General features: G+C 41.2%; 1 protein-coding gene across 10 annotated transcripts in view; it reads left to right on the top strand.

The window, feature by feature from the left end:
• The window catches only part of dab1a (DAB adaptor protein 1a), a 213,589-nt gene that overhangs the window by 145,790 nt on the left and 43,213 nt on the right, over positions 1–24,586 (top strand). For all 10 annotated transcript variants that reach the window (XM_017456566.3, XM_047150823.2, XM_047150824.2 and 7 more), the window contains 2 exons: positions 8,294–8,433; positions 11,134–11,232. In XM_017456566.3, the coding sequence (XP_017312055.1) occupies positions 8,294–8,433; positions 11,134–11,232 (239 nt within the window). The remainder of the gene's footprint in view (positions 1–8,293; positions 8,434–11,133; positions 11,233–24,586) is intronic.

The following is a 24,586-nucleotide window of genomic DNA, read 5'->3' as shown; positions in this document are numbered from 1 at the left end:
GAATACAAAGTGATGCTGCGCTTTCTCTCACCGTCTCGCTTGTTCTCGACTCGTCCTCGACTTGTCTTCTTGTGCGTCGGCGCAACCATCTGAATGGATTTGTGCGATTTTTCATAAGCATAACTGTGAAAATCCTACACAGTTCTCCAAACACAGTTATCACAGTTCTTCAAACTGCTTTATAAAGATTTATGATGGGTGGTAGTATGAGCACCATGGCATTACATTCCAGGTGCTCATATGGAGAAATAATGAATACCGTGTGCACACACACACATACACACACACACACACATGAACACGCACAGACCACCCTGATTAATACCCAAGCTGATTAATAGCTTGCAGTTGTCTTCATCAATCAGAAGGGGCACCTTAGTCATGGAGAGTAAAACAAGTCTGCATTTTCCAGCTCACCTTAAAATAATCCTCCATTGTTTTTCAACTTAAACTCTCTCTACTACACCTGTAGAATATGTGTGATTTCCACAAACAGTACCAGGATTTCAACACAGCTCCCTATTCTGAGAAAAGTTCTCAAAACACAGTTTTATGTCGTATAAAGCAGGTTAACTCTCTTGTCCTGCTCAAAAAGGTGATGTTACAATGGTTTTATTTGGACTGAAATCAGAGGAATTACGTTACAAATCTAAACCAACAAAGCTGGTAAACACCTGTTCATGACAGAGAAGCTACAGATCAAGTAAAATCAAGTTTTATGTAGAAGAAAATAATGCAAAGGGAATTCGGTTTACAGTTGACTGTGCGCCATATTGTTGTGCCGTCAGGTTTTTTTATGTCCTAGAACTTGGCTAGTTATGTTTCCGAGTTAAATGACCATTCCATTGTATTTATGTATGTCGAAGTTCAGGTTTTTCGAAGTTACGAGTACAATGGATTGCAGCGTAAGGGTAGAATTCCATCAATAAACATGTGAATCCTTAAAACTTTAAATTACAGCACTCTAATGAGAGAGTTTTTAGGGTAGCTTAGACATGGAAGAACATCATACCAAAACTGGATCAATCCATCCATCCATATTCCATACCGCTTATCCTACACAGGGTCGCGGGGGAGCCTGGAGCATATCGCAGGGAACTTGGGTCACAAGGCGGGGGACACGCTGGACAGAGTGCCAACTCATCACAGGGCACAATCACACACTACGGACAATTTAGAGATGCCAGTCAGCCTACAACGCATGCGTTTGGACTGGGGGAGGAAACTCATGCTGGAAACTTCCACAAATGTGTATTGTGAATATCAGGCTCTGATAGATACCTGTTCTTTAAATAAAACAGGACGCTCACTCACACCTGGTCGTCATCCCATTGATTGAAAACACCTGACTCTAATTTCACCTTCAAATCAACTGCTAATCCTAGAGGTTCACATACTTTTACCACTCACAGATATGTAGTAATGGATCACTTTCCTCAACAAATCATTGACCAAGTATAATAATTTTGTCTCAGTTGTTTAATTGGGATCTGTGGGTCTACTTTTAGGACTTGTGTGAAAATCTGATGTTTTGGATCATATTTATTTAGATATATAGAACAATTTTAAGGGTTCATAAACTTTCAAGCACTACTGTACATTTTTGTAGTACAGTTTGTTTTATCAACTTAGTTTTATTACCTTGATGGACTGCATTTGAGCTTTTGTACAACATTTATTGTTTTGAAATATGTTTTACAAATAAATCTGGCTTGACATGACAAAAAGTATTATTGGTGATAATATACTTACAGAACGTGATTAAATATGCTGGGGGGTTTTCCTGTGCCGGTTGACACACAGATGAGTTCTAACACTTTGAGCAGCAGATTAACAGAGAAAATGTTGGCCATGTGGACCAATTTGTAAAAGGACTACAGATCAGAAATAATATTTTTATTTATTTATGTTTTTGTATTTATTACAGAAGAATCACTTAAAAATCCCCCATTTTCACAATTTCCCCTGCTGTTATTACTAGAATTGTTCGTTTTCTTGTCTTCTTTTAGTCTATCGGTTGTGTACGATTAAAGCATCTATCATGATTTTTTTTTAAACGGCGAATCGTGAGCAGGGAAAAATTCAGGTCGCACAAGCCTAGTTCGCAGCAATCACACATACTGTAGTACAGGTGCTGTAGATAGAGATTAGGTTGAAAAGTGTGGAGTATTCCTTTAAAATACTGGTTCAGAGCCGTTTTTCTTGAAGTGGCTGAATATATAATGCCATATCTTTGGATAGCATCTAGGATGAATGCAGTACGTCGTAAATGCGCACGCCTCTCTCTCGGGTCGCTCCAGATACATGACATGAATTTCAAACAGAATGTGTAACCTAAATTTTTGTGTGTTGTGCAAACGTGTTGGTGTGTGCGTGTCTGTTTGTTGTGTGTGTTGTGCTTCTTGGTGTATAAGGACTCACCAGGGGGGACCACGACGTGTCGTATTGGTGATGTATTCATCGCGTGCTTCTTTGAAGTTTAATGAACTCGATATTTTAAAGCCACTTCAAACGCCAGAGTCACTGTTGCACAGCAAGCCTTTGAACAAGCTTTCGCATGGAATACTAATTCTGACTGTTTATCTTTAATCTATTAAATAAACAAAAGACAACCTGCATGTTGTTTTTATTTTTCTGATAAATCATGATAGGTTACAGTGGATCATAGACCGTAAGAGAGAAACACAAGGTTAAACGATGAGGTGGATGTGTGTGGAATGTGGCAGCGTCATTAAAGCAGATTCCAAGAGAGGATGGAGGGAGGATGGAGAGAGAGTGGTATAGTAAGTGGGAGGGGAAGACAAACAGCAGCATGCTTAATTTAATAAAGAAGCGGAGCGCATCGTTGTAAGAAAATGAAAAGTCTTGTTGGAAGTCATTAGGTTGTGTGCCATCGGGGATATCGGACTTCTTGCAAGTAATGAAATGCGTGTGTGTGTGTGTGTGCGTGTGTGTGTGTGTACATCCCTTTACTTACTGTCTCATTGCTTCTCCATGTTATCGGTTGCTATCTAGTGCCCCAAATGCAGTCTACAAAGTTTTTAATATCATGCCATAGTCATGTTTGCATATCTATACAAATCTTTGATTACACAATGTTTATGTTAATACAGATAATAATAGTTTTTTTTTTCTCTTTAAATTCATGTTTGATATTTTCATAAAAAATAAAATTGTACTTGTGATTTCATTCTTATATCTTGACTCAGGAATGCATAGTGGTTAGTGTTAGATGGTTAGTTGTAGCTAATGTTGGAAGTGTGTGTCCTCCAACATTGCTGATAACTTTGTTGTACACTATACATGATGCTGGTCAGCTGTTAATGACGTATAAAGCAAAGCACTAGGTGGCAGTAGAGCGCTCATGTTGTAAAGCAAGACTGCAGCACTATGGCTGGAGCTCTGTACTTAATGTATTCAGAGAGACTGTAGATTGTGGAGAAAGCTGTACTCTGATGATCAGTCCTCTTCAACTATTAGACAGTTCACATGATGTAATGTCTTCAAGCCTGCACATGGGTGCACACCAAAACAATCATACTGACACACACATCCAAACTCATTACGTCCACTTGTAGAACTCATTCATACATTTTCTCTACACTATCTCTCTCTGTCTTTCTCTATTTATACATAGTTTCAAGAATTGCAACAATAATTCAAGAACAGCAACAGATAGTGGTTATATCAGATGAACCTCTAGTATATGAGCGAATAAGTGAGTGAGTGGGTAAGTGAGACCAGGGCTCCAGATGGCGACTATAATGGTCGCCAATGCGACTGACTTTTTCATTTTGCAACCACCAGTCACCAGTGGCCACCGTTACCCACAAACAAAATTTAAAAACAATTTAAATGGAAATTACCATACGTCTTGTTGTTTTAGGCTACTGAACTCTCATCTCCTCTTGTGCCTGAGTCTACCTGCCCTATCGCGTGCACTCTTGTATGGCTTCCAATAAATAAACTCTGCACTCTTGTCCTGCAGTGGTTGACGCGTCGGCTGTATAGATGAACAGAAACAGGTTTAATGTCATGTTTATCGCGTTAAAAAGTTGGAAGTGTTAACTTTATTAAAGGTGTTTAATTTAGTTTGATGTGGTTTAGTTCGTTGGTATTTGAATGTATCCGTTATATGTAGGCTAGCTAACTGCGTAGTTAACTAACGTTAGCCAGCTGACAAGAAAACGAAATGCGCAAACGAAAAATATCAGACTTTTTCTCATTCCCTGCCTGTCCAAACTCTGCCTCCTCTACATCAGATGCTGACGATGTTTAGACCAACTCGACCAGTGAAAGTTCTCAAGTGACATTTGAGTCATCCCAGCCCGTTTCAATCGGTGTGCAATCTTTTACAGATGATGACAGCTAAGCGCAGCGCGTCGAGTCTTCTTCTCCCGTCCCTGTGGCTCCCATCCTGACAAGACCATTTAAACAGTTGATATTACTGTAAAAGAACTAGAGTGAATATTCGGAAACATGCTGGTGAATGTTACAGAGAAAGGACATGCAATGGATCAGAGGTCATCAGGTCATTTTCAGTGCTCTGTCATGATGCATGACCAGAAGATGTTGTTACCTATGGCGAGGAGCAGGTTGACACATTAGTGAATTGGTACAGAGAACTCTTGACAAACAGTGGATGTGATGTTACAGCTGTGCAAAGGGAATGGAGAATGCTGAAAGCATTAGTGAAAGGTCAGTTCATGGATAAGACATACACCGTGTTATGGAACATTCTCCACTTAGTTGAAATTATGCTGGTTCTTCCCATATCTGCAGCTCAGTGCGAAAGAGGATTCTCAGAACAGAATAGAACAAAGTCAAAAGTGCACAGTTCCTTATGGGTTAAAACATTGGAAGACTTCCACTCTCTCGCAGTCTCCCTCTCCCGCCCTCTCACTCTCATTTTTGAAGTTATAAGTAATGTAAACAGAACTCATACTGCATGATTCCTCTGGAAAATCACAGACTTGTATTTAATAACTAATTGTTTTGTTACACACCACTTACTTTATCATATTTTTTCCAAAGCTTTTATTAAGCTTGCTCTAGAATGTAAAGGATTTACAGCCTTGTGCCTTGCTACCAACTCTCTCTCTCTCTCTCTCTCTCTCTCTCTCTCTCTCTCTCTCTCTCTCTCCCTCCCTCTCTCTCTCTCGCTCAGCCCCAGAGGCTGTACTCGATTAATAAAAAACCCGACCCTGTATTTTCTGAGACAAGAACAGCCATTGAGTGGCCACAATAGATAACATTGAAGAGTGTATTAGAGCAAGGTCAACAGAGGAGTGCTACTGATACGAGCAACAATACAGCACCCAGGAGCGAGAGTGAGCGTGAGAGAGAGATACAGAGAGAGAGAGAGCGCAAGTGAGATGATACAGCAGGATTGTCATGTGCCTTGTCAATCAGAGATAAAAAATGTGAGAGAATTAAAATCCTGGTCATACAGCTTAACATGGTAAAAGAAAAGAACTCCACAGTCAAGCTTTAAATATACTGTAATGAATACATTTCACTGTTTTGTCCTCTGACCTCCCTGTTCTGAGCTGCCAAATAACCAGGTAAAAGTATTGGTGTTTACTGTGTATCCCCAGGACTGTCGGCAGGGTCTGTTACCTATAGGTGTGTGTGTGTGGATGTTCTGAATTAATTGGGTTTGTTTGTCTCTGCTCTGTTGGGTGCAGGCGAGTTAATTGGTGTCCTTGCTATAGGAGTGATCGATTGGTCAGTCCAGGGTGCCAATTAAAACTTATGTGACCAGGGTATGGGAGGGACTGGTTTTATCTTCTGTACTGTGATTGGGTGCTGCTTTCATGTGTGAGCTGAACTTCATACCCTTTGATCATCTCAAACCAGACATACAGTACCTACACACCCCACACATATATCTCAGTGTGATCTTCTCTCTGAACATATAGGATTAGTTGCACTGGCTCATAATTACACTGTACCCTCATTCACTCATTCATCATATTTCAACTGTGATTAATTGTGATTTTTGCATGCATGCGATCTGAGCTAATTTTAAGTAATTAACTTTAGATATTGGGTTTTATTGACTTTGATTAGTTAAATCAGAAGTGTGACATTCATATGTGTCAATATACAGTAATCTTACTGGACAAATAGATGTTGCCTGGTCTTTTTCCAGTCTTCAACTGTCCAGTTTTGGTGAGCCTGTGCTCACTGTAGTCTCAGATTCCTGTTCTTGGCATGTAATAGTGGAACCCAAAGTTTTCTTCAGCTGCTTTAGCTCATCCCCCTGAAAGTCATGTGTTGTGTGTTCTGAGATGCTTTTCTACTCAACACAGTTATAAAGACTGGCTGTTTGGGTCACTATAGGCTTCCTGTCAGCTCAAACTAGTCTGGCCATTCTCCTCTGACCTCTCTCAACAACAAGGTGTTTCCGCCAGCAGAATTGCAGCTCATTGATTTTTTTGGTTTTGTTTTGTTTTGCACCATTCTGTGTAAAATGTACAGATAAATAAGGCTAACTGGCACCAACAACCATGCCACAGTTGAAGTCACAGAGATCACCCTTTTCCTATTCGGATGTTTGTTGTGAGCATTATCTGAAGCTCTTGACCTGTATCTGCATTGCACTACTGCTACATGATTGGCAGATTGGACAAGTGCATGAATGTGCAGGGGTACAGGTGTATTTTTGAAGTGTCTGATGAGTATCTAAAAACTCTTAGGTCCTGATTTGTTCAAATAAACAAAACAAAAACTGAGCTTAGGTAGGATTGCATATTTCAAACACGCAAAATAGCAGTTTTTCCCTATTTTGCCTGTTTGTGTTAATGAATATGTAATTTGGGGTGCACTATAATTTACTATGCCTAAAATTCACTTTGGGAACTGCAATTGCATGCACAAATTAATACAGCTGAAGGGCAAGTATTAAATGTGCATAAACCCATCTCTGCCAACTGAAGACAAGATAAAACCATTATTTTAAGCTTCTCGGTATGTCAGAATAAAAGGTTTATCAAAATTTTCAGTTATTACTGCAGAAGTGTAGGTTACACATTATATATCCATCCACCCATCAATTTTCTACACCGCTTATCCTACTGGGTCACAGGGAACCTGGAGCTTATCTCAGGGAGCATGGGGCGGGGTACACTCTGGATGGGGTGCCAGTCCATTGTAGGGCACACTCACATACACATTCACACACCCGTTCATATACTATGGACACTTTGGACATGCCAATCAGCCTACCATACTAAGGCAGTCTTTGGAGTCGGGGAGGAAACCAGAGTACCCAGAGAAAACCCCCGCAGCACAGGGAAGAACATGCAAACTCCACACACACATGGCCATGGCAGGAATCGAGCCCCCAACCTTGGAGGTGTGAGGCGAACATGCGAACATGCTAACCACTAAGCCACCGTCCGCCCACGTTATATATATATATTATTTATTTTTTACACATACGTTATGAGAAGAACAAAATCTCATGTATACCTGCCTTTATTTTGCATTGATATTGTATTTGGACAGTTCTTAATGTATATTATCACCTTTAATCTGCATTATACTTGACCCATAATCACATATGCATGCGTTTTAGTGTTCCAGAAGTCTCTTTAAGGTTTAAATTCACCATAGATACTGAGAACAATTAGGGCAGAGTTATTCTTTGTAAATTGCCCACAACACGCCCATTGACTACACATGTAGTTTATCAGATTGCACATGCATATTAGCACTCTTTATTTAGGACCTGGGTGGCAAAGTGTTGCAGCAGGTATATGGTCTCTGGTTTAATCCTTAGCTCAGGTTATGGTGTGTGTTCAATTACACATGTTCTCCCTGTGTCCGTGTGGGTTTCTTCTGGGTTCTCTGGTTTTCTCACATCTCTCAAAAAAATGCTAGAAGGTTGATTAGCTGTTCTAAATTACATCAGTAATCCCAGATCCACCACAGTCCTGACCAGGATAAAATAGTTACTGAAGATGAATGAACTAAATTTGGGAATTTGGTAAATCACGGCCTTAGTATACTAAAACAAAAAGAAAATAAAAGGCTGTTCTCTGCAAATTTGATGATAAAGAAATGATCAAGTATGTCCAAACTTTTTAAATCCTAATTAGGATAAATATTTATGATATTGAGCAAAATAATTGTGATTAGTTTTTAGCCATTATTGTGCAACCCTTGAATACAACGTACAGATATATACTGCCAAAATATTTAATTTTTCCCCCTTGTTTTAGTGACATGTGCAGTGCCAGTGAACTTTAATTAATAGTTGTGTCCCTCTCTCTCTCCCCCTCCTCAGGGCAGGACCGCACTGAGGCAGCTCTGATAAAGCGCTTTAAAGGGGATGGTGTCCGCTACAAGGCCAAGCTCATCGGCATTGATGAGGTCACCGCCGCAAGAGGAGACAAGCTCTGTCAAGACTCAATGATGAAGCTAAAGGTGTGTGCCTGCTCTGCATGCGTGTGTGTGACTGCAGTCACAATGTGAATGATCTCTCATACCCTACATCCATCAGCTGAGTTAATGAGCCCTGTGAACAGCACTGCCCAGCCAAGGGTGTGTGTGTGTGTGTGTGTGGGTGGATGTGTGCGTGTTTGTGTATGTGGGAATGTATTTAGCTCCTTTTGGGAAATGAATCGCCTCACGAAAGGGTTTTAACTTTTAATTAGAAAAACTAAATGAGCTATAACATTATTTAGCTGCTTTAATACACATATGTATGTATGTACTGTATGTGCAGTAATACATAAACTGTATGTATGTATGTGTGTATGTGAGTGCATCCATATGAATATGTAAGCATGTATGTGTGTGTTTAGATGTAAGCATGTATGTGTGTGTATATCAGTGTTGATTTCATGATTTGCATTAATTGTAATGGAGGTCAGGCTGCCATTAATCACAGATGTTTATCCCCTCTGTCTTTTCACCAGCTAATCTATAACCATATTCCCATAATCCTTCACTTCTTAGAAAACAAACGGCCCTGCATTATCATTACTAATCTCTCGCCCTCTCTCTCTGTCTCTCACTAACCGTGCACATATGCATACACTCCTTGCATGTATATACTCGGCTCAGAACTGCGCTGGGGTTTATGATCGAAAGCATTTGTATATGTCAGTGCTATGCTGCTTCAGCTGTGTTGTGCTGCTTCACTTTTGGAACCTAGCCATCCTTTTTTTTCCACAGCCTTCAGTATGTTTCAAATGTTGCTTTCCAAGTAAGTGCACCTGCATGGTGTGAATAATGAACACGTTTATGTTATTCTAAAGGAGGTGTGCTCACATGCCCCACAGACTTCCACCAATCAGGACCAATCGATACCAGCATCACGTTATTGAACAACAGAGGGAGATAGGAATGAGTAGAGTCCCCCAGGGTAGTTAAAAGTAACAACATTTTGTAGATCAGTTTCTAGTTTGCAAACGCGCGCACATACACACACTTGAACACATACACACATACACACATTCACCATATATTTTGTCCTGTCAAAAACACACTGTCACAATCTTACATGAAAAATAAAGGTCATGAAAATAGTGTTATTTTGCTGTTAAAAGTAAAGAGCCCAATAGTGCATAAAAATAAATGTACACATGCAAAAATAAATAAGTAAATAAATGCACAGATGTGTGTTTAATGTTTGGGAAAGTGTAATTGGTCCTGCTTGCTCACTAATCGTTCGACAATTACATATTTATGTTCCCCCATGTTTCATTGCAACAATGCGTGAAACAATAAACTACCAAATTCATAAAAATATTGACTACAATTGATATTAAAAGATGTTATGAAGGTTACACATCATCCTTGCTTGCTCAAATTCATACGCATTTTTCATGAGTTAGCTTTACGAAAATCTTCAATGTCTCAAAATAGGTTGTGGACTTTCTTTACAAAGAAACCAGAGTTTTTAGATGTGAGTGAATTGTGTCCATACCACAAGATAGAAACCACTCATGAGCAGTAAGAATTGGAAAGCCAGATGGGAATTTGCAAAGAAATATAGAGATGAACCACAAAAGTTCTGGAACCAAGATTAACCTCTACGAAAGTGATGGAAAGACCTAAGTGTGGAGAAAGAAAGGATCTGCTCATGATCCAAAACATACAAGCTCATCTGTGAAACATGGTGGAGGTAGTGTCATGGTTTGGGCTTGCATGGCTGCTTCTGGAACAGTCTCACAATCTTTATTGATGAAGGAACTCCTGATGGTAGCAGCAGAAAGAATTCAGAAGTTTATAGGAACATTTTGTCTGCCAATTTACAGAGAAATGTATCCAAATGAATCGGGAGGAACTTCATCATGCAGCAAGACAATGATCCAAAACACACTGCCAACTCAAGAAAGATCTTTATCAGGGGGGAAAAGTGGAAGGTTTTAGACTGGCCAAGTCAATCACCAGACCTTAACCCAGCTAAGCAGCATTTCACCTCCTGAAGAGGAGACTGCAGGGAGAAACCCCCAAAACAAACAACAACTGAAAGAGGCTGCGGTCAAAACCTGGAAAAGCATCACAAAAGAAGAAGCCAACAATTTTCTAATGTCAGCGAGTCACAGGCTTGATGCAGTTATTGCAAGCAAGGGATCTATAGCCAAATATTAAGTGTTATTTACTTGCATTTACTTCAAGACTGATCTGTTCTATACTTTTGTTCGCCTAAATATTGGGTGGTCTGATACGAAAGGTTCCATGTTTTATGTTGTTTAACACATCTAGATGTAAATACCATGAAATAAAAGCTGAGATCTCAAACTCTAATCTCATCACCATCTTTTGATCTGAAACCCAAATGTCTTTGGTGTACAGCACAAATAAATTAATTTATAATAGTATAATATGTTAACAGTAAATGTTTCTGGAACATGGAACTGTTTGTTTTCGACACTGAACCACGGAAGACACATAATGATGCCGATGCAAATTTGTTTAAAGAGCATGCAAGACTTCAGTGATGACTGAACATACTGATATGTATTATCACCATATGATTGTTCATGAAATTTCAGTTTATAAATGTATAAAACCTGACATTCAAACCCACCTACCAAGAACCAGCATACAGTATATCAGCTCCAAAAACTTTAAGCTCGAGGTTGTGAATTTGTGTCTTTTTTCTGTTTTCTATAGGGGATCGCAGCCTCAGCACGCTCGAAAGGAGAACACAAGCAGAAAGTTTTTCTTACAGTGTCCTTCGGCGGGATCAAGATCTTCGATGAAAAGTCAGGGGTGAGTGGGGGAACTACTAGGGAGTTTGCACAGTGGGTAGGGATCCAGTACTCTGAAACTCTGTATCAATTGTGACTTCTGGATGAATCAGAGAGATTACTGCTTGCAGCACAGTTGCCTGTTTTTCTGATCCATTTCCCTTCTAAAAACCAATCAGCAGTTTTTCAACAGATTCTCACCATTTTTTCAGTGCCTTATGTCCAAGATCAACGAAGCATATTCTCAAACTTTTGTAGAACATCTGTAAAGTAATTCCACACACATACACCCCTGGCTATGATTCACAGACCTCACTTTGTAAACCACTGTTTTATAGAAGTACAAACAATAAACTTGAGCTGAGTTGACTTGAATTAAATTGTTGGGCCTGTGAGTGATATTTGGTCAAGATTTTAAGCCTGGCTTTTCCTGGCTTAATATGTGTTCTGCTCATAAAGCATCACTGAGAGCCAGCTAAATGGGGCTCCAGTGCCTCCTCAGAAAGCTTCAGGCTACGGTGTTTGTTTCCTGGATTCAGAGCAGCTCTGTAGTTTGGGCCTGACTCGAGGCAGGAGGTCCCATAGGAACGCTAAGCCTGTGTTAATGATGCGTTTTGAGGAGAGGAGAGAGGGGGTGCTCTCTGGGGAAATCAAACAGGTCTAATTGAATAGATGTGTCGGAATAGAATGCTGTAGGCTTTTACGCGAGCTAGCTCCAAGTCAATGTGCTAACTCTCCAGAAAAGAGACTGGTGACGAACGGTACAGGACAACAGGCTAGTGGGAATAAAACACACTGAGAATATACAGTTGGGGTCATAAGTTTGCATACGCCTTGCAGAATCTAGGAAATGTTAAACATATTTTAGTAAAATATGAGAGATCATAAAAATTGTGAAATTCTTATTATTTTGTCTTCTGGGAAACATGTACAGTGTCCTCCACTAATATTGGCACCCTTGGTAAATATGAGCTGTGAGGGAAGGCTGTGAAAAATTGTGTTTATTGTTTGACCTTTTGATCTTTTGTTTAAAAAAGTCACAAAAATACTCTGCTCTCATGGATATAAAACAATTGCAAACGCATCACAGGTTTATAAAAAATAAATATATATATATAGAGTCTGGATGGATTGAGTCTGGTGGTGGTTTCATATCTGGTCCCTCTTATCTATTAGTCTTCCAGTCCATTTGACATTTTCTGAATGTGTGAGTGCAGAGGAAGGTTTTGGCTTTTAATTATAGCATTTGACTACTGATTACTGAAGATCGTCTGGGTATGTAACCCTGTTCCCTGAGAAGGGAACGAGACGTTGCGTTTGGCATAACAGTATGGGAGCGCCCATACTGTTATCCTAAACACAACGTCGAGTTCTCTTTGAAAGGGAATTCTCTGTTCTCTGAGCAGAATGTATGTGTTCCCATTCAAAGGGAACTTCGACGTTGCATTTAGCATAACACTATGGGAGCGCCTCTCGCGTGTGACCGGCATCTGAAGCTTGTGTAAAATCATGCCTATTTATAGGCCTGCCATGATCAGGTGAGATAAATATTGCACCTGTGAACCGCGCCATCCGCCTTATTATCTTCAGCGAAAGACTGCATGTCGGTTGTTTGTGTAAAGAAACAAAAAGACGCTTCATTTCCTCTCTATCTTTTCTCAGAATCTCTGGACTTTTCTATCCCTTTAAAAAAAGAGAAGAAAAAAAAAAAAGAATGAGCGAGAGAGAAAAATATGAGTGAGAGAATTCAGGAAGTGTGTTATGGCTTGCTCCTGTTTCATCACAGGTAGTGCACATTTTCTGGGTGAGGTGTCTAAGGGTTGGAGCATGCGATGGTAGCCTCGAGAGGCTGTGCATGGTAATGCTTACATTAGGTAGCTCCGCTCGCGACTCATGCTCTTCTCAGAAGCCGAAGCAAGTTGGGTTTCAGAGCCTCGCGGATCTGGGCCGGGGGATCTCTTATGGATCTGGAAAAAGAGCCGGAGACAAGCGCTGCTCTATCTCTTGCTCTGTCTTCTGGGTAAGGCTCTCTGCTGGATTTTGGAACTCGTCCAAAATTTTGGACTCCTCCTTCCGCTATGTAAAGCCAAAAGGGAGAAAAGAGGGGAAAAAAACACACACACAAAAATAATAGTAATAATTCCTCTCTGACTCCAAGGAGCCAGAAGGATGTGCTAAAAACTGAGAGCAGCATATAAAGAGCTGCTTGAAGTGATTACGAAGGCTTGATGAGCTGTTTTCTCCCCAGTGAAAGTAAATCCCTCACACTGCAGAAAACTCCCCTTTCTTCCAGAAGTGCATGACAAAATATCAGGCTTCTGGTGGAAAACCATGCATAAGCCGTATTTATAACCCCACAATGTTGAATTATTTGGTCATTTTGGGGAATGAACGGCATGGCTATTTAGCTATGCTGAAGGTGGAGGAGGTGCTTGCGAGCTACCTTTCTCCATCGATGGCAGGTAATTAGGGGGGCTAGCTTTGCCATCCAGGCCACCGTAGTATTGGTGGGCAAGGCCTATGCAGTAGTAGTCTTGCTTGTGGATCACTGCAGACAATGACAGTGTTGCAGGCCTACCAAGCAGACCTGCTGAGTGAGCTCGACATATAGCGGCATTCAGCCAGTTCCTTCCCTGTTGTGTCGAGTTCACCCGGGCATCCATGAGTGGAGCCCGGGCCAGTACTAGTGCTAGTACTAGATGTGGGCCATATTTCTAGCACTGAAATTCCTTCTTCCTCAATCGAGAGGTCACCATGTGTTTACAGACAACATGGCGGTGGTCTCATATATTGACCACCAGGGAGGTTTATGTCTGCGCCCCCTGTTCAGGCAGGCACAACTAATTCTTCTCTGGGCAAAAGATAAATTTGTCAGTGAGTGCAATGTACATTCTGGGAATATGAAGGCAGATATCCTGTTGAGGCAAGGGCTGAGGCCCAGGAATTGGTGGCTCCATCCACAAGTGGTGGAGTCCATATGGCGAGGTTTGGCCAAGCAGGTCAAATGACTGCATGTGTTCGCCTCCGAGGAGACAACACACGGCCCACTGTGGCCTTCGCTCCTCACCCACAATTAGGGCTAGATGCCATGGTGCACATATGGCCGAGGTCACATCTGTACGCTTTTCCCCTAATCGCTCTGCTCCCACAAGTTCTAGCGAGAGTTCGCAGAGACAGTCTGTCTGCTGCTAGTAGCACCTTATTGGCCTGCTCGAAAATGGTTCTCAGAGATAATATCACTGCTAGATGGCACTCCTTGGGAGATTCCCATCTGCAGAGATCCACTGTAGAGCCAGTGAACTGCGCAATAGCTACAGACCTGGAGTTCTTACAAGAACGTTTCTCAGCAGGGTGGGCCCCACCTGCAGGCCACGCATACCTTCCTGGGACCTTTCTGTGGTCCTGGAAGGTCTGTCAGGGGCCCCATTTGAGCCCTTTGAGCCTCTGAGAAGCTTCTGACTCTAAAGGTAGCTCTTCTGCTGGCCCTGACATCTCTCAAGCGAGTAAGAGATCTACAAGCTCTCTCTGTTTCCCCTTCCTGCATGGACTTTGCCCCTGGATTAGCCAAGGCCTTCCTGTATCCTATGGCGGATTATATTCCTAAGGTGCCTACATCGGCTGCCCACCCTGTGGTGTTGCAGGATTTCTGCCCTCCTCCATTCCCCACACCGGAACAAAAGAGAATGCACCTGCTGTTTCCAGTAAGGGCTCTCTGTACTTACGGCCACCACTCTGGCCAGTGGCGTAAGTTGGAGCAGCTGCTGGTCCGCTTTGGCGGCAACTGTAGAGGTGATGCTGTGTCAAAGCAGCACATCTCTAATTGGATAGTGGAAGCAATCTCTATTGCTTATGAGGTGCATGGTCTCACTATGCCTCTGGGCATAAGGGCTCATTCCACTAGGGCGGTCGCCTCCACGAAGGCTTTGTCCAAAGGGGTATCCTTACAGGATGTGTGTGCTGCTGCAGGGTGGTCTACGAGACACACATCCATCCATCCATCCATCCATGTTCTACCGCTTACTCCTTCTTCAGGGTCACGGGGGAACCTGGAGCCAATCCCAGGGAGCATCGGGCACAAGGCGGGGTACACCTTGGACAGGGTGCCAGTCCATCGCAGGGCACAATCACATACACACTCACACACCCATTCATACACTATGGACACTTTAGACACACCAATCAGCCTACCATGCATGTCTTTGGACTGGGGGAGGAAACTGGAGTACCCAGAGGAAATGAGACACACATTCATTCATTATTACAGCCTGGATATTCATTCCACCCTGGGCTTGAGTGTCTTGCAGTGACCCTTGGGCTTGGGTCTTTTTGAACAGGCCGTACACTCGGTATGACGTTGTGGGTATTCTCGTTCCCACAGTGTTATGCTAAACGCAATGTCGAAGTTCCCTTCTCAGGGAATGTCTGGATTACACATGTAATCCTGTTCCCTGAGAAGGGAACGAGATGTTGCGTAGCTTTGTCATACCAGGGCAGGCCTGTGAATTGCGTCTTTGCTTCAAATAATAGAGGCTGGTGGCACGGTTCATAGATGCCATATTTATATCACGCGACGCGCTTAATTGCCACGACACCTGATCATGGCATGCCTATAAATAGGCATGATTTTCACAAGCTTCAGATGCCGGTCACGTGCGAGAGGCGCCCCCATTGTGTTAAGCTAAATGCAACGTCTCTTTCCCTTCTCAGGGAACAGGGTTACATGTGTAACCCAGACGTTTTTGCTGATCTTCTACATCGGCCGCTCTCAAACCTATTGCAATCAGGTTTGATTCCTTTTTGAAATATTTCGAGGGACCTTCTTGTGATCCCTGTAGGGATTCATTCTAACTACTCAAATATTAGGCACATAAAAGAAATATGTACCACATAATTTATTTATTTGTGCAATTAGATCTTCTCATTATTGTAATTTCACCAACTGACCTTGTGATGTGGTTGTGCATGGCAGAGTGAAAAGATGGGTTTTATTGAATCCAGTGCTTCAGTGGAAATCATATGGCATAAACAAACAAGCATAAATAAAATGTGTACATATTAGGGGTATAATGCAATGCAACTATCTGTTTAGCACTCCAAATATTTCTTTATGCATACATAACTGCATTTCATTTCCTCTGTGTGTGTACACTGCACACAGACAATAACACTGAATCTCATCTCATCTCATGTGTGTGAGAATTTAAACCCAAAGTGGGTGCCTAGCCTAGAATATTTTATAAAATTAACATTATTACTTATGAATCATACTACTATCCTCTTTAAGCACTGGGAAAACACAACAAAAAATTCTGGCTGTTTCTTCCAGCTTTTCAAATTGCTTGTTGGTATCAGAAGGGTTGTTTTGAGTATTTCAGAAACTGCTGATCTCCTGGAAATTTCAGATCGAACCTCTAACCTCTCTTGTGAGCATGCGTTTCCACCTACGGAACTGTCGCTCACTCAATGATTTTTGTTTTCCATACCGTTCGGTGTAATCTCTACAGACTGTTGTGTGTGGAAAGGAGATCAGCAGTTTCTGAAATAACCAAACCTGCCCAACTGGTACCAATAACCATGCCACGGTCAAAGTCACAGAGATCACACATTTTCCACCATTCTGATGATTGATGTGAACATTAAATGAAGCTCTTGACCTGTATCTGCATGATTTTTTTTTGCATTGTGTTGCCGCCACATGATTAGATAACTGCATGAATGTGTAGGTGTTCCTAATAAAGTGGACAGTGAGTGTATATAACAGCATGTATCCTAGTTTAGTGTTAATGGATAAAATAAAAAAACATTCAACTGAAGTTATAACTAAATAATAATGATGACAGCTGTGACAAAGAATAAGTTAATAGTTGGCTCATCATTAAATAATAATAAAATCGCAGACCCCTGTCTATACGATGTGGATTAGCAGGTGTAACAAGCAGGTCTATATCTAATAGACATTCTTTGCATGTCATCCCCCAATACCTAGTTTTCCTGACACCTTGTTTAACGTGCTTTTCGTGAAGAGGAGACATCGCTGTGGAGAGGCTGATGACACTCCAACCTCTGCTGCTCTTTTCTATTACAGAGCTCTTGTGTCACTGTGGTGGTAATCCCACGACTTAGACCTGTTATAGAAAAATAGAGGAGTCAGGCTGGTGTATGTGTGTGTGTGTGTGTTTGTGTGTGTGTGTGTGTGTGTGTATAGCCTGGGTGTATATCACAGTGATAGGCTATGAGGCAGGATGACTGGATCCTGTCACTGTGGCTGTTTTAAAGCTTTTATTAGACCTGAAAAGTGCTGCCCTCTATTACCTTCAAGGCCATACCTTATTCTGGTACTCCTCTCCATCTCTCTTCATCTCTGTCTATCCCTCTCATTCTCTGCCCTTTTTTTAGTCCACTGTCAGGTGTTCTCTGGCTTATTAAACCATGTCCATTTTTTCTCACCTTCATTCCCTACGTTGTTCTTGCTGTCCACTGTCAGTCAGCGTGATATCTGGTTACAAACAGCTTAACAGCGTTATAACTTGCTGGTATGAAAAGACGTGACAGACAATTTGATGGACTTTTGACAGTGTCTCCAGAGAATTGTCACTATTTTTTTTTTTTAAGCTTTTAGAAGAGGCGCAAGTTGACAAACGATTATAGAGTACAAAGAAAGGAGAGTAAAATAAAAAAAACGAGAGGAGAGTGCAACACTGGTGGAGCTAGAAAGGGACTTTACAACTCCCATTTCAAATTTTTAAGACTTGATGAAAGAGAAGACTTGAGCATAATTTACACAGAGGGCTGAACTACCTTTTGGTGGTTTGAGGCATGGAAGCCTAAGAGATAGGTTATGTTTTTGGGTTGGCAAATCACAGCACATGGATCAAATCACAGACTGACCTTCATAGAACAGCAAATCCAAAATGGAGAATACTCTTATCACCCTGCTAGAAAATCCAGTTGACCAGTTTAGCTTACCAGTTCATGCTCTGTTTTTGAGACCTGCTTGACCAGCTCCATTCTGTACTATCTGTGACCATTCTGTATCTTGACCTTGACCTAGCTGCTCTACCTAATGAATGGATCGAATATGCAAACCTTTTATTTTATTTTTTAAAATAAAAAGTGCTCCTCAAATATTACATTTAATAAAATCTAGACTAGTGACACCACTGGGCAGGTATTTTGTAAATACCTGTGAGTCGGACACCATGCTACACCCAAAATGAACAGCAGTGACAAAAAATTTAAATCATCTCAACTTAATCACTGACCACTTACGCATGCTAAACAGGACAAAGTGATACAGTACTATGGTAATATGGTAATATGGGCAGCTGTGTTTCAGGTGGTAGAGCGGGTTGTCCACTAATCGTAGGGTTGGCGTTTCGATTCCCGGCCCACATGACTCCACATGCCGAAGTGTCCTTGGGCGAGACACTGAACCCCAAGTTGCTCCTTGCATGGCAGCTCTGCTACAATTGTGTGTGTGTGTGTGTGTGTGTGTGTGTGTGTGTGTGTGTGTGTGTAAATCTAAAGCACTTTGTAAAACCGCTAAAGTTAAAAAAAAAAGTTAATTATGTAAGATATTCATTATGTATATCTTCTTTTTTTCATTATCTTATTTGCTGAACTTCCATCCATTTTCCATGTCACTTATCATACACACTGTCATGGGGAGCCTGGACCCTTTCCCAGGGAATTCTAGGCACCAGTTGGGAGACACCCTGGATGGGATGCTAACCCATTGCAGGGCACAATCACACACACACACACACACACACACGCACACACACACACACACACACACACACACACACACACACACACATTCACACACTACAGACAATCAGAAATGTCAATCAGCTTACAACGCATGTCTTTGAAAACCTAATTTCAGTGCAGTGTAAAATTGCCAAGCTGTACAGTGACAGACTCAGAATCAGACTTTAAATTTAATATAATGTCTGCATCTTCGTGCCTGTGCCTCTACACTTCACAGCTCCTGCTTGTTGGCATCTCCCCCAGGGCCTCTCTCTGATGAAGAGGAGCAACTTCCTAATTTCATTAATGCGACACAGCAGAACTCTGTGTGAGTCCCAGTGACTCAGTTAATCGCATTGAGGCCTTCTGAAGGCCTGCCAACATCATCCATTCGAATTTTTCACTCTTCCACTGAGAGAGATGGAGTATTTTACTGGGAAGAAAGACAGAAAACCTCTTGTCATGTCTGTGTGAGAGAGAGTGAAATTGACCACATTGACCACATTAACTGCTAGAAAAAAAAGTGTAGTGCAACATCTGAACACTAAAAATACGTTGGACACAGTCCACAATATCATAGGACTCAGTTGTGTGTATGTAGCTGCACTCTATTCCTCGGATGCTAAAAAAAAATTGTCTTGTAAGTCTACAATTTACAAATATGTAGAAATGAAATTTGCAGAATGATCCCTCACCCCAATCATGTACGATTTCCATAATTCGTCTAATATGGAGACCCCTCTCAATCAGCACTTAGTTTCAAAAGTCAGCCCCGGCACATCCGGAGTGTCATCTTCCTCGTCCTCAGCTGCTTCTGATTTGCATGGAAATGAGATTTGACCGGCCCAATAAAGCAGTTTGGTGCACATAAAAACAGATGTTGATGTAAATTACTATGTCTGTTCCACTTACTCTAATATCATTAGAGAGTGTGTGTGCAAGCGTATGTGTCTGAGAGGAGGAAAGAGGACTACATCAATAAAAATAAAAACCATTAAAATTTACGGACGGAGCAGATACTTTTTTTTTTAATGCAATCGGGCACTCCAGAACTCAAGGTATTGCTGCAAAATACTTTATTAATTTTAATAATTTAGTGCTTTAGGTCTCTTAAGATTTTCAATGCTAAGTTTTGCTGTTATTTCTGGATAGCTCATCCGTTCAAGCTCTTATGCACAGAGCATCCCTCCAACACACACACACACACACACACACACACACACACGCACAGACTCACACGCTCCTCCATATGCTGCACCATCCCCACAGGGAGCCATGGGCAGCTGATTTCTTGCCAGTTCTTCTCTCAAGGGAGTCATTTTAACTGCCCACCCGCTTGTTCACACTGTGTACATGTGTCTATGTGTGTGTTGGCACAGGTGGCAACTGTGATTGAGTTCAGTCCTCTCCTCACTAATTACCTCTCTCTCAGGCCTAGTCGCCTGCAGACACGGAGCAGGAGAGGCGGTGAGCCCTTCAGTCATCTGTGTACTTCTCCTTCTCTTTGCCTCTCTCTTTCTAATCAAAGCTTTGGCCATAACTCTGACAATTTCCATGACAGCTTCTAATTAGTGGCTACCTGGCTTTGTGGCAGCAGCGTATATTGTGTAGAGACAGAGACGGGTCATCAAGGTTGAGCGATCGGAATAAAAAACACACTGCCTCTCATCTCTCATGGTGCAATTATTTATTACGTACATATTCACCCTAACCTCTGTAGCACACTGCATGTGAGTATGTGGGTGAGGTCTCACGTCAAGTTAAGGAGATTTTATTATTTTGCACATATTCGGTTGGATTAAATGCCATTCCTCTACAGCACAATACAGGCGCATGATACATGGGACTACACAACGTGTAAAATGTTTTGGTGGAGGTCGACTGATTCGGGATTTGTTAAAAAGAAAATATACAGTGGGGCTTGAAAGTTTCTGAATTTTCTATATATCTAAATAAATATGACCTAAAACATCATCAGGTTTCATGTCAAAGTCCTAAATGTAGACAAAGAGAACCCGATTAAACAAAGGAGACAGAAATATTGTACTTGGTCATTTATTTATTGAGGAAAATGATCCAATATTACATATCTGTGAGTGGCAAAAGTATGTGAACCTCTAGGATTAGCAGTTAATTTGAAGGTGAAATTAGAGTCAGGTGTTTTCAATCAATGGGATGATGATCAGGTGTGAGTGAGTGCCCTGTTTTATTTAAAGAACAGGTATCGATCAGAGTCTGATCTTCACAGCATGTTTGTGGAAGGGTATCTTGCCATGAACGAAGGAAATTTATGAGGACCTCAAGTTGTTGATGCTCATTAGGCTAAGGATTCCAAAAATTTGCAGCTGGCGGCAAGTGAGAGCCAAAAAGACAAGGTTTTTGGATGCTAACATGGATGATTTTTGGCCTGTTGTGACAAGGACATGTGGAAATGCTGGCTTATCATCATTTTGTGCTGTGGCTAATGTAACGTGAGCCCAAGAGTGCTGACTGTCTTAATGAAGGCTATTAAAGAATGACAGTTCATGTCTGATGAAGCAGGTCAATAGAACGCCTTTGTGTGTGTGTGTGTGTGTGTGTGTGTGTGTGTGTGTGTGTGTGTGTGTGTGTGTGGATATGAGTATCCATGTGTGAATGAAAGAGTGATAGAATGTTCGAGAAGGTTGTAATGGGGAGAGAGAAAGAGAAATGAGTGCTGGAGAGGTGATCAGTCAGGGGAAAATCCATTAAATAAACAGCACCAGCTGGGGAATAATGGAAAACTATAGATACACAGCAGCTAAAGACAGAAAAAAGGTTTGCCACTTAAGCTACTGTTGTCAGTCTCTCACAAATGTTGCATACTATAAAAGAAAAACGAAGTCTGTGCTGTTTCACCTCTCTCTCCCTCACCCTGGCCTCAGTGTTCTGGCAGGATGAACACGTACACTGTATGTTTGAAGTCACTTGAAGAAGTATCTGTGCAGGCTGGACAGAGCTGAGGTTTTGCGTACAGTATGGGAGTTTGGAAGCTTTGCTGTCTCCCTTGTGACTTGACAAAAGCTGCTATTGAGTATAATCTGTCTCCTTCAACTCAATCCAGTTGAGTTTCCTAGCTCTCTCTCTGTATATATGTGTGTGTGTGTGTGTGTGTGTGTGTGTGTGTGTGTGTGTGTGTGTGTGTGTGTGTGTGTGTGTGTGTGTGTGTTTCAGTTTTATAACTATGGAGGAGGACGTGCTGTGCAAAAAAATATCTAAGCAGAGAGTATGGACAAATTTATTACTTGAATTGTTACAATTATTTATCTCAGTTCGCTTTCACAAGGCAACATTTCAAAGCTCACCAAAATGTGTTAACATAAATCACATATGAGTAAACTGTCCTCTCATTGGTCAGTGTGCGCCTCTTTATGTTCCGGGCTTCTGCTCATAGCAGTCATCCATCAAGATGGATAGACAGCAGCTCCACAAGCTTATTGTGGCTTTCTTTTTAACTGTAATTATTATAATTTATCAGTTTGAGAAGGAATCCATGTTTCATCAATCGGTACGTTTACATGGACAACAATAATCCGATATTAACCCGATTAAAATGATACTCTGATTATGAAACTACCATGTAAACAGCGATTACTGATTAACTTAATCCGACTAAAGTCATACTTGAAGCAATCACAAATGGAATTAAGACATGTGGAATATTCCTGTTTTAGTCGCATTATTGAAGTACATTACAGACATGTACACACCTTAATCACACTATTAACGCCATGTGGGAGTTTTCACTGCATTTTACAACAGGACACGTACACACACGGCAGTGCTCATCATTCGTAAAGAAGAGAGCACGGCTGCGTCCGAAACGAAGTACCTACCTACTACATAGTAGGAGAAATACATGTACTGTATATCGGCTGCTATATAGTAGTTAAGTATGCGGTTTGGGACGCAGCCCACGGCTTCAAGCAGTCGTCTATTTGCATGTATAGCATGACAAATAATTAACTGCACTTGATGCTTTCATAAAATTAAAAATGAAACACTCAAAACTGTATACGGTGCCATAACGAAGACGAACTGTATGTTGATACGTGAAATTCTGGAGGGACGTCGGACGGTGTGGCGTGGGGACGTAATGACGTGCGCCGTTAATCAATCTATGTTCTACAACATGTGAAACAGGAACATGAAAGGAATATTCTAAAAGTGACTCATGTAAACACCTTAATCACAATATTGTCTTATTCAGAATAAGGTCAGTAATTAGATTACTGCTGCCCATGTAAACTTAGTCAATGTTACAACATTGTTGCAGTTCAACAGTTTTGGAGAAGAGCCATTACACGTCATTAGACACTCGCTAAACACCTTGTAAACTTCTGTGTTTTTAGGCGTTTTTGAAAATTGTTAAAAAATATGTCAGACCAAATTTCCACGAGGCATTTTACCTCAGCTGTGGTCCAAGTTAAACTGCGATTCATGTTGCAAGCCGTTAGCAAAACAAACACGCTTTTTACATAACACAGTTCCCATCATGCATTGCTATAAAGGTCTGTTTGTTGGTCCGTTGGGTCGGATTTCTTTCTCACCACAAACGCTCCAAACGAGCCAGGTGTGAACACGCACTTAATCTGTTTAAATCTCAAAATGGGAAAAAAGGATGAAAATAATCTTTTTTTTTTATTATTATTATTTTTATGAAACATAAATAAATGCAAATTCTACAGGATAACACACACAATCAATTCCTCACACACACACACTATACAAAGCAATGAACTATTTGGTGGTGGTGTGTGTGTGTGTGTGTGTGTGTGTGTGTGTGTGTGTGTGTGTGTGTGGGTGGGTGTAGTATTCTTGTTCTGATTTTTTTCTGGTATTTGGCATAATTCATTTTGATTTGTTTCCAACTCCTACACATACTGCTGAGGTGATGTGGTGATTATTTTTTTGATGGGGTATGGCCACAAATTATTATATTGTAGGCACAAGATACCAAAGTCATAGCCACAAATATGTGCAACTTAAGTCTATGAGTTAACATGTTGTGAAAACATCATGTACTGTATTAGTACGTGTCCTGGCTTCAAATTCTTGGCAGGAAAGAGCACAAAAGTCTTTTCATTTTGCGAATTCACTTCAGGTAATCCACTTATCATGTAGCACACAAGCTTCATATTCAAAAGGAGTTAAATAAGTTCCGTTTTATAATAATGTTTCATCTTATCCATACTGTTGTAGACTGCTGTCTCACTGTTGACTCATCCATCTGTTTTTTACCTCCAAAAGGACAAAGGTGTCAGGAAAAAAAAAAACCCTGAAGTGTTAGTGCCTGTACCTTTCCTCTGCTGTGCCTTGATGAATGTGCAACCTGAAGATTTTGTGCTCCATAGCTTTTGGGCGTGGTTCAAGCTGGCAGATGCTAGTTTGTGTTTCATCGGATGAAATATTGAACAATTAGAACAAAGCCGCCTCTCTATACAAGCGGCCATTTCGGGTATGAGTTAAGCTATGTTCTTTGCTTTCTCTGCTTTTGTCATTCTCCTTTACTCTCGAAAACACAGGCATGAGGAGAAATTGAAGATTCATGTAGTTTTTTTCCATGATGATCCATCCATCCATTTTCTATTCTGCTGATCATACTG

This window comes from Ictalurus punctatus, chromosome 25 (genome assembly GCF_001660625.3).
Source record: "Ictalurus punctatus breed USDA103 chromosome 25, Coco_2.0, whole genome shotgun sequence".
Lineage (NCBI taxonomy): Eukaryota > Metazoa > Chordata > Actinopteri > Siluriformes > Ictaluridae > Ictalurus > Ictalurus punctatus.
The sequence above is the reverse complement of the archived record's forward strand: the minus strand, read 5'-3'. Positions and strand labels throughout refer to the sequence as shown.